At 42.8% G+C, this 11,022-nt stretch overlaps 1 protein-coding gene across 1 annotated transcript; it reads left to right on the forward strand.

The window, feature by feature from the left end:
* The first annotated feature begins 2,366 nt into the window (after positions 1 to 2,366).
* UBE2N (ubiquitin conjugating enzyme E2 N) lies at positions 2,367 to 9,478 on the forward strand. The gene is made up of 5 exons (XM_035901004.1): positions 2,367 to 2,389; positions 3,837 to 3,960; positions 5,186 to 5,432; positions 5,620 to 5,760; positions 6,384 to 9,478. Exons 1-5 carry the CDS (start codon positions 2,367 to 2,369, stop codon positions 6,422 to 6,424), a joined length of 576 nt encoding a protein of 191 aa, XP_035756897.1. The 3' UTR covers positions 6,425 to 9,478.
* The last annotated feature ends 1,544 nt before the right edge of the window (positions 9,479 to 11,022 follow it).

Here is an 11,022-nt window from a genome sequence, read left to right on the forward strand (position 1 = left end):
ATGGTGGTTTGACCCTGGCTGGATGCCAGGGGCCCACCAAAGCCGTTCCATCACTCCCCTTAACCAGATAGAGGAGAGAAAAGTAAATCAAAAGGCTCGTGGGTCGAGGTAAGGACAGGGAGAGATCATTTTATCAGTTACCATCACGGGCAAAACAGACTCAACTTGAAAATAATTAATTTATTATCAATCAAAATCAGAGAAGGAGAGGGGAAAAACTGCTAGATCTTAAGAACCTTCCCCCCACCCCTCCCTTCTTTGTGGGCTCAACTTCACTCCCAGCTTCTCTACCTATTTGCCCCAGCAGCACAGGGGGATGGGAATGGGGGTTGAGGTCAGTTCATCACACGTAGTCTCTGCCGCTTCTTCTTCCTAGGGAGAGGACTTTTCCCCTGCTCCAGTATGGGGTCCCTGTCATGGCAGACAGTCCTCCATGAACTTCTCCAATGTGAGTCCTTCCCATGGGCTACAGTTCTTCACGAACTGCTCCAGCATGGGTCCATAACTTCCATGGGGTGCGGTCCCTCAGGAGCAGACTGCTCCAGCGCTGGGTCCCCTGCGGGGTCACAAGTGGTGGAGATCTGCTCCAGCGTGGGCCTCCATGTGCGGCAGGGGGACAGCCTGCCTCACCATGGTCTTCACCATGGGCTGCGGGGGAATCTCTGCTCCAGTGCCTGGAGCTCCTCCTCCCCCTCCTTCTTCACTGACCTTGGTGTCTGCAGGGCTGTTTTCTCTCGCATCCTCTCACTTCTCTTCTTTCTCTGGCTACTGAGGCGCAGCCATTTTTTTTTTCCTTCTTAAATATGCTATCACAGAGGCGCTTCCACTGCCGCTGATTGGATTGGCTTGGCCTTGGCCAGCGGCGGACACAGGGAAAACTTCTAGCAGCTTCTCACAGAAGCCACCCCTGTAGCCCCCCCACTACCAAGGCCTTGCCACAGAAACCCAATACAAAAATACATCCTGAAACCTCTTCTGTAAAACTCTCTTCAGTATACTAGAGGAGAGCTAATAAGAAACACTTAAGTGCTATGCTGGAACACTTATTTGATGGAAATTTGTATTCCTATGAGGACAGAATTCGCTGCTCTATTGTAATAACATTTATTGTGAGCAGCAGAACTGCAAAACCTGGTTTTCTGTAAGTTTGTCCTTTTTCGTCTTTAGCATGTTAATATTTGGGTGCCCTAGCTCTTTTTATCCTTACTGGCATTTTTTTTTTTTTTGCCAGGCAAGAATACGTACTTGGTTGGAATAAACTTGCCAAACAGCATGTAATATCAGAGTTCTTTCTCTTTGGTAGCACCAAGCTTGGTTTCTCTCTTAGCCACTGACAGCTTACAAAATGTACAGAGAAGCTGAAATTGAGCAAAGGGTTCAAAGGCAGTTTTGGGGAGGAAGGGGGAAGTAACAGATTGGACAAAACTTACTTCCTCAGCTAAAAAACTGTTAGAAGGATTTTTGCCTAAAAAGATACTGAAAAGTGAAGTATTGCGTGTCCGTGATCTTCCTGATTAGTTAAAAAAAGGTGTGAAGTTAAAAGTTTATTTAGAAGTGATTTATTTAGTTATTTAAACATGTTTGAGAGGCTTTTTCATTGGGTAACCATCCTCTGGGGAAAGTAATACAAAATTTCAAAATAAGAGCAACATGTCGTTAAACATTGTTTGTTGATTGAGTCCACATCCCGTGACTCTGTTGTGGGTGACCTACAGTGTGGGGTTGGGGGTTTTTTTTGGTAATGTACACTTAAAAAAAATAAAATCTTTAAGCAGCTTGCTTTCCTGACCTGGTGCATAGTGTTCCCCTGTGTACTGACAACTCTCTCAAATATAACTTATTTCTCCAAGTCTTATGGCAAATCAAATTAATTTTAGCATCAGCATGTCTTTAACTGGCCATCTTACTGTAAAATGTGGAAGTCATGTCCCTGCTATCACCTTAGAACTGGACCTACTTGTATGTTTAAGCATTTTATGTGCTTAGTCCTTAAAATGTTAACTGTTTGATTAAATTCTCCCTTTCTGTTCCTTTTCCATGTTTCCCCCCAAAATATATTGAAGGTATTATAAATTTCTTCGTAACTGAAGGGCAAAAGCCTTGTTTACTGTCAGAATTCAGCAGGTGGTGTTGGTGTATTTAAGTACAAACATTTCACATCCTTTTAATAGATGGCATTTTTCTTGTGTTTTTCCTAGCCCAACAAGCTTGTCTGTGTTGCACTGTTTTACAAAGATGCCTCTTCTGAACTGAAGATGCTTCTTGGCTTTTGCATAAACCGCCAGTGATGTATGTTCACAGGAGTCGCGACCTATCGTTTTGTGTGTGTCGGAGAAGTTTAGCCTGGTGCTTGCTCTCTTGGCACGATGGCTGCATTGCAGCCTGGCGAGTATGAAAGATGAGCACCCACCAATTTCCTCACAGATTTCTTGCAAGTTTTCCTCCCCAGCTCTGTCTGAAAGCAGCTTCAGTTACGCTGATAACGGCGGAGCTCTACGCGCAGCGCAGGAAGTGAGACGTACTCACTTAAAGCATTTTCCATCTAATATTCACGTTCCACAGGGGGCCCGTATGGGTTCTGAGTAGCCTCAGCACTTAGTGTAGCTGTATGCAGCATAAATGCTTTTCTTTGCACTCCCCTCTTCTGTGGTGTTTCATAGCAAGATAACTGTGGCTGCTTAATAGAGAGGCATAAAGGGCTGTCTGAACGTGGTGACGTGTGAGCAGTGGTATAGCCCCTTCAGTATAATGCGGTACCTCGATTAAAAGAACAGTTTTTCTCATACGTGGGCGCTCTCATTGTTTATTGACAAATGGTTTCTAGTGGCAGAATGTGCTGCTCGCAGCCAGGCGTTGCTCCCCCAGTTAGGCTGGCAGGTAGAAGTGCTGATGCTGCTGCCAGAGAACTGCTGATTCTGGGTTATTTTAAGCCAGGATTGGCTGCCCGGTGTGGTTACAGTCAGCATACTGGCATAACTAGGGAGCCAGTCTGGGGACCAGAACGACTGAGTGGGGGCTAGGGATTGCTGAGATCAGCCAGCTATTAAAATGTGTTACCCTTTTTATTTAAGACTCTTTTTTTCTTTTAAATTTGAGCATGCCTATAAGAACCAAACCCATGATCTGCCTGCTATCTGGCGAAGTCCAGGTGGTAGCAGCTGTGAAGCTTAAAAATTGGGTCTTTGTTAAGTTCTTCCTTTTTTAATTTCAAGTTGGCTTGCTATATTAGTCTGTATTTGGCATAAGACACTGTTTTCCTCTGCCAAAACTGTCTAACTGTAATAAGCATATGACCCCTAATAGGTGGAAATCCAGATTCTCGCTTACCTGCGGCAGCACTTGCACTGAAACCTTGCTGAAAGAAATGGAGAATGTTTTATGTGTTTGCAGGGATAATATATAGTTTCTTACTGACTTTCATACCACTGAACTAAAGCTTTAGGCATTCACTATAACTGCTTTTCTACAGAATTACTGTACAAGTAAATACCAGCAGAACAGAAATTCTGAGTAAGTTATAAATTTATATGTGTGTAATTTATAAAAAATATACTTGCAGAAATGAGTGCAGACAGCACTAAGCTTGGGTGACCTTTCAGTAAGGTGTGTGAGTGGCATTGGCTACTAATGCCTATGCAGACAAGTAGGCAATATGTAGTCACAACAAGGAATTAGACCAGATAAATTTATTTTTATGTTCGTGTATGTACATAGTAATAACTTCAATATTATGATTTGTAGGACCTTGACAATTTTAAGATGAATAACTGGATTTTGGCATTAATTACTGTGACTTCATGTCTTTATATTATGTATTTGATTTTTTTTTTTGCCAGAGAGGTGTTATTTAACTACATCAAGACAGCCGTATCACTTAAATGCTGTGTGAATTTATTTCTACACAATGCCAGTATTGTAACAGTCCAGTTATGTTTGAAGAACGTATTAAGCCAAGTAGAGGTAATTTGTCTATTTCGTGCTTGTATTATTGCTATTGAAGGCACACAGAATAAATATGCTATAAAACTTGAATAATACATTAATATTACACCTACAAGTTACCGTTTTTCTTCAGTAGAAACGGGATAATTTTTCTTTGCGAAAGCCAACACAAAGGTGGTGAAAGAATTCACTCTACATAGTAAAAACAAGCTAGAGGAAAAGCAGGAAACGGGGCTAAAATTACCCGAGGAAGTGAGGCTTCGGCAGGACTTCTCGTCTCTGCCTAATGTCCTGTGGCCCGTTTTGGCCTTGGGTTCTTTTTTGTAAGAAGGAGCAGCATCCTGCTTGTAAGACTCGGGAAGGCTGGCAGCCGAGGAGAGGGAGAGGTGTGCAGGATTTGGCCAGTCTGTCCTCTCGATGCATTAGTGGGATGGATGGTCAGGACGTGGGCAGCTCTGCGCTAAGGTCACAGCGTGGTGTCTGAGGTAGGACTGGTGCTGTGAGCAGAAGAATTGAGCAAGAATATGAATCTGTAGGATTAGGCTTCCCTAATTTTACAGAACAACTTGCCCCTCTCCAACTGTTTGGGATAACTTTAAACATGGTTATATGTAGGCTGAAAGCGCTCACACCGAAGCTATCTATCCATATATTTGTATAATACATAAAACATCCTGATAAACACCTTTAGTGTTGCAGGAGGGTAGTGCTTTGAATTCTTCAAAGTTGCATCTGATTCCAGTATAAATGTTCATCATAATAAACCAGTCCACTCTTGCTAGAGTAAGTCCTGAACACTTCCCGTGAGTGATTAGCCCTTTTGGTGCTTCACTTACGGGATTTTCTCTTTAAGGTAGAATGGGAAATGGTTTTGGTATTTTTATTGTGGTACTCCTTAAAGAGCTTTTAAGCATATTGAAAAATAACAGCTTGGCAGTAGGTTAATCAAAATTTAAGAAACTTGTTGAGGACAGCTTAATTGTTATCTGTTACCTTGTGCTATAGGAGCACACACTATTGTAGCAGTTGAGGGACCTGAAAGGAGATGCGTGCCGGTATACTGCATCCTCATCTTCTTTCTGCAGATGTTCTTTGACTTCAAGGCTTTTGTCTAACACGATCATTTCTGTGCATGTAGGCCACTAACTCATAATGAATACTGACTGCTTTAAAATAGTTTGTACAGGTCACGTTTATTTTGAATGGGTTGTAGTTGTTACATTGCCTCTTCTTTTTCTTCTAGGAAACCCAGCGCTTGCTGGCAGAGCCAGTCCCTGGGATAAAAGCGGAGCCAGATGAAAGCAACGCACGTTATTTTCACGTGGTCATTGCAGGTCCACAGGATTCCCCCTTTGAGGGTGGGACATTTAAACTTGAACTATTCCTTCCAGAAGAATATCCAATGGCAGCTCCTAAAGTACGTTTCATGACCAAAATTTATCATCCTAATGTAGACAAGCTGGGAAGAATATGTTTAGATATTTTGAAAGGTAAGCGCTACCTTGTTTTCTTTCTTTTGATGCTATTAAGTACAGGAACTTGCAGATTTCCCCTAAAAAGAGCATTCATTTGTTTAAAGAATACCTTGCTTATTCTTTAATCTGGGAGAGGAAAATTTGCTCTTTCTGTAGACTATGATGAATATGGTGTTTGATACTGCTATAAATGTCTCTTCAGATAAATGGTCCCCAGCTTTGCAGATTCGTACAGTTCTGCTATCAATCCAGGCTTTGTTAAGCGCTCCCAATCCAGATGATCCACTAGCAAATGATGTAGCTGAGCAATGGAAGACCAATGAAGCCCAAGCCATAGAAACAGGTGACGTATCTTGCACTTTTTTTTCCTGGCTTTAGGAAGTAGCTGATTGCTAACAGGTTGGGGAATATAAATCCCGGACCTCTTGTTGTGTGTCTGCAAGTTGCACACAGAATTACTGCCTGCAGTCATAGTCCAAGTACCCTGAATGTGCCTGCGGTGGTCTGTTTTCAAGTCTGTGAGGCCTGATGGAAGAAAAGCATGCTCTTGATCTGTCTTTATCTTGAGTTTTCACGTTCCTAAATTGCAAGCGTGTCTAATTTGGACTCGTGGTAAAATAAAAGCACACACCACTGCTTTTTCTGTAAAGCTTAAGGAACAGATTATCCAGTTTCAGACAGTACATCTCTTCCATGCCTGCTTCTGTGGCAAGCTGTAAATGGATTGAAAGAATTGTTACATTCTGCCTCTGCGCTTCTGGACCCACTGCAGTCAGGCCACTTCAGCAGCTGTCAACTTTTATGTGTTATAGGAGTTCAAAATTGCACTTAAAATCTCAGAACTGATATATTTTTTTATACTTGCAGCAGCGGTATAGAAATGATCTTTAAAAATAAGCATTCAAAATGACTTTGATAAAGCCTAAAAATACATCTTTTCTTAAATGTGTTTCTTTTTCTTTACAGCCAGAGCATGGACTAGGCTATATGCCATGAATAATATTTAAATGCGCTTTGAACATCAAGTGTGCATCACTTCTCCTGTTCTGCCAAGACCTCTTCCTTTTTTTGTTTGCATTTAATGGACACAGTCTTAGAAACATTACAGAATAAAAGCCCAGACATCTTCAGTCCTTTGGTGATTAAATGCACATTAGCAAATCTGTGTCTTGTCCTAAATCACTATTGTACCGCATGAGCAGAGGCTAGAAGTATCATCTGGATTGTTGTGAAATTGTTTAAAAGCAGCATCACATCTCTGCTTTTAATCATTTTTCCCATCATGGTTTAAGTATAAGCACTGTGAATGAAGGTAGGCAGGGTTAGCTGTGGGGCTTTTTGTTTTAATTTTGTGGGCTCCTCCTCCCTTTTTATGGTGATGCTAATTGCATTGGTAAAAGCAGCTAACCAGTTATACTTTAGAATATACCCTCTAGCCCAGTCTAACTTAGACGCTGTAGGTGGACAAGCTTCATTGTTTGAACAAAAAATGGGAACATTAAACATCCATCACCTTCACTAATAATATTGTGATTCTGCTGTCAAGTGTAGAAAAATCCCTCCAAGAAAAAGCTTGTGACCATTTTGTATGGCTTGTCTGGAAAATCTCCTGTAAATCTTATGTTTTAGTAAAATATTTTTTGTTATTCTACTTTGCCTTTGTACAGTTTATTTTGCTGTGTTTTCATTTCTCTAATGTGACAATCGTATTTAAAAAAACTGAAACCAGAATTGACAGTTTGTCTTCACCAGTCTGACAGATTAAACAGTAAAGAGGTGGAATTCACAAGATTTTTTTGCTTCTGTTTGCTGACTTTTTTTTTTTTATTAGCTTGTGATATTATGTGGGTGACCTTACCAGGCCAATTTAATATGAAATTGCATTTGGAGTGACTTTGAGAAACAAGTCTGTGATGTAACCATTGTAACCATCATTTTAGTAATGCCTTGATAATGCGTTTTCATGGAAATAACCGTAATCAAGTAGGAGGTTGAGAGTAAATGACAGTACTGATTATGAGTATCTGCATAACTTCTCCTTGCTGATTGCCCTCAGGTGTTAGGCTACACAGTTTCCTACCTTCTTTAATTCCTGCCCTCTATTAACACAAAATACCGGTGCGCAGAACCACTGTTGCAGCCAGTTGTGCATCAACTGGAGTTTGCTCAGCCACTTTCAGCTACTGCCTCCTACCAGTGGTATTTTCTACAAGCCTTATTAAGCTACTTGCTTGAGCAACTGGTCTGCTTAAATAGCAACAGAGTTTCTTTATTGGAGGGAGGGAAAGTGAGTAAAAACTTCCTTCTCATCCTTGTTTTTTGTGTATGCATCTTGTCTGGGAGTTCAGCATCTCTTCTGGGAACCTGTCTTACTGCTTTCCTTAATTTCTTGTATCCCTATTCTCTTCCTTTCCCCAAGCCCTCTCCCTCACAAAAAAAAAAAAAAAGCAGCTTAACAGCTTTTGGTGAGGCCACCCTGAAGTGTATAAATGACGGCGTGCAGTGGTTGCGGTGGGGCGTGTCTTGTCGTGCGATTCCAGGGCTGTGGTTATGTAGTCTGTTGGTGTTCTCCCTCTTTCACCTCTTCTTACCCTAGTGTCATCTGAAATTTCTCTAGAACGTGGTGTATTTATTGTGCTCTTATGTAAGATGAAGAATATCTATTAAAACTATGTTTTCCAACAGACAGTGCTTTCAGTGGTTAGTAACCGGTGGTGTCCCTCAAAGTACGCTTTGTAACCTGGTTGAAGCTTGGTTTGGAATCCAGCTTTTCCACCAGACTCAGCTACGAAAAAAACAAAACCAAACCTGTTTCAAAAGTAGTTTCTGTGTTGAGTGTAAGCCCAGGCTGCGTTGTTCAGGGCTTGCAAGGAATTGTTTGTTCTTCAGAGTGGGTGAGCACCGTTAACCCTGCCCTCTCCTCACACGTGAGCCTGGGTTTGGGTCTGGCTGGCGCTCATCTCCTTTGTGCTGCTGATGTCGGCAACTTTTGGGCAGCCGAGAACAGGTGAGCTGTGTGGGAGAGCCCGGATTCACTTCACCCACCTCTTAAAGCTTTACCTTATGCTGGGTCTGCAGTGTTCCTCAGCTCTGTCCCGAGGACGAGTGGCACCCCCAGGGAACAGGGGCCCACTGAAGCACCCCCTGTGGAAGGTGGCTTTCCCTTCCTTCCTGAGAGACACGGGGGTCTGAACTGGCACTTAACGCAATTAAACTTCAAACTGGGTGGGATGAATCCAGACCCCGGGTGATTTAGCAGATGCCTGGTGTTTGTGTGTTCAGGGCTTAAAACTGCTGGAGTTGGCAGCTAACTGGGGGATGTGGTTAAGTTCTCGGTGGAACATTGTTAATGCATCGGTAGGCAAAAAATCCTCTGCCTCCGTTTGCTAGCGGCCGAGTAAGGTGGCTTGTAGAACCGTTCGAGTATGCAGTAGCCAGGGTGTGACTGGGTTATTTTTTTTTAACTATCATCTCAGCCAAATTGAGATTTTATTAAAGACATCCAGGCTGTGGATGTACAAGTCCATAGTGATGGTACATCTGAAATGAATGGTGTGAAAGTAAACTACCGTGTTTTAAACGCTTTAGAGTAGTTTCAAATGATAGTTGTAGTGAAGGAAACTTTATCTGGGCTTCCTGAAAACTAAAATTTGTTTGCCGTGGGGTCTATTCAGGCATGTTTTAATCCTTTTAAAGTTGATGATGTGTATTAAATAGTGAGTATTTAAATTTTAAAGCTGATTTAAGGGCCCTGTATAAAGCCAAGCAGGGAATTTCATTCTGTCTTATGCTGAGGAATGCGTGAAACTTTTAGGCTGAATTCTCTGAAGCCGGCTAGATACAACTTGCTCCCCAGTTAAGCGGGTGCGTATTCACAGCCAGTACCTGAGGCTCCCAGTGACTTCTGCTTCATCTGCCACTACAGCTGGTTGGCAAGCGCAGCTCTCCTGTAGGCAGCCTTAGTTTTGCTTCCATTTTTCTTGGATGCCTGTGGGATAAATTTTCGGTAAATCTCAAATAATCGTGTTTCCTCCTAGCATTACTGGTGCTGTGCCTCAAACGTCCTGAAATCCCGAGCAAGAGCGGCGATGTTGCATTTTATGTGCCGGTGCCTGGGTAGTGACCGTGCAGCTGTTGTGCCTGGGTTATCCCATGGGCTCTAAACCCACGCGTGCAAGATGCTTTTGCAGTAGCTTCCTTGAGATCAAGAGGAGGATGCGGGAGGCTTCTATTTTCACATAACCATTCCATGGTTGTAGTGTGTAGCCTCAGCGTGTAGCCCTGTTCTGTCACGGCCGTGCAGTGTATGAGCACCGGGATCTGATGGCACGGGGGGGTTGTGTCTTAGCTGACTTTAGTCTAAACCAAGTGAAACGTTGCTTCAGTAGCTTTCAGGGAAGTGTATTTCCAATGCACTGAGATTATTGTGGAACATCCGAATGGACCAGTAACATCAAAAACTGGGACATCTCCATTTATGTACATTCCTTTGGGGATTTTTCTTTTTGTTTGAGGGTTACTCTTAAAGTAAATGTCTGGTAGGTTTTGTCAATAACATGTCTTGACTGTAATGTGCTATGGACACTGAAATAAAAGGAAGAGTGATTATTCATTACATAGGCACTGAGCTTCATTTAACCAGTGGGCTGCCATCAGTGTGCAGTACAGCTTCCTAAAAGCTTAAAATAAGGAAGATAAACATTGATACCTTCTCTCATAACTCATTTTCCAGTTGCTGTGGCTTCCCCCCCGCCTTGTATGGGGAGGGAAGAGCAACACCTCTGTCCGAAAGCAGTCAGAGGGGACTGCTCTGGTACGCAAGCTCAAATTTCTAGTGCAGTCAAGTTGATAGATGTATTAAGCTTTGCTAAATCATGTTACTTTGTGCCATGCTCGTAAAGTTAATGATTACATGTCTGCTGTGACGGATATCGTGCCGTGTATTGCAACCTTTCCTCTCCAAGCGTGCAGGAAGATTTTAAAGCAAATCTCTGACTGTTGAGTTGCACTGGAGTACGTTAGAGGAGCAGCGTTGAGCAACTGCTTTACCTGGGCTGTTCGCTTTTGTGAACTCCCCATAGCACTTGATAAGGGGTTAGGCCTGAGCAAGTAGACTACTCTTTGTTTGTCTGCGGGGCAAGAACTTAACTTGTTAAGTTAAACTTGAGGATAAAAACTGCTCTGATTTGAAGGGGGGTGGTGGTGGTGGAAGCTGTCAGCTGAATGCTACCCGCTGGGTGGCCCGTGGTAGGACAGGAGCTTACACCCCAAGGTGGCTCAGCTAGGCAGCTCAGTGTGTTGCTTGGGAGCTGTCACCGTTGACCAGCCCGTCACTGAGACACGGAACACTCCAGAATCCTCAAGGAAGAGAGCACGGGGAGGTGCGGTACCTGTGGTTTCGGTGTTTCACACCGCGTGAGCCTTCCCAGGTAGAGAGGGGGATGCAAGTGGGGCACGTAACAAAAACATTTTTATTACTAGTTTTATTTTTTAAGAAGGAAAATACAAATTATTTCACATGGGAAACTCATCTCTGACTGGAGTTACTTGTTGCAAAACTGTTGTTTTGGGTACGCTGGTGCAGGCTGGGCTCTTGTCTCCAGAG

Source organism: Egretta garzetta, unplaced genomic scaffold, assembly GCF_000687185.1.
Source record: "Egretta garzetta isolate BGI_Z169 unplaced genomic scaffold, ASM68718v1 scaffold38, whole genome shotgun sequence".
NCBI lineage: Eukaryota > Metazoa > Chordata > Aves > Pelecaniformes > Ardeidae > Egretta > Egretta garzetta.

Excerpts from the sequence above, each read along its gene's own strand:
- UBE2N (XM_035901004.1), top strand. The coding sequence starts at position 2,367 with ATGGCTGCATTGCAGCCTGGCGA. Across the intron at positions 5,433-5,619 it reads ATGTTTAGATATTTTGAAAG|ATAAATGGTCCCCAGCTTTG; the intron begins GTAAGCGCTACC and ends ATGTCTCTTCAG. Across the intron at positions 5,761-6,383 it reads AGCCCAAGCCATAGAAACAG|CCAGAGCATGGACTAGGCTA; the intron begins GTGACGTATCTT and ends TTTTCTTTACAG.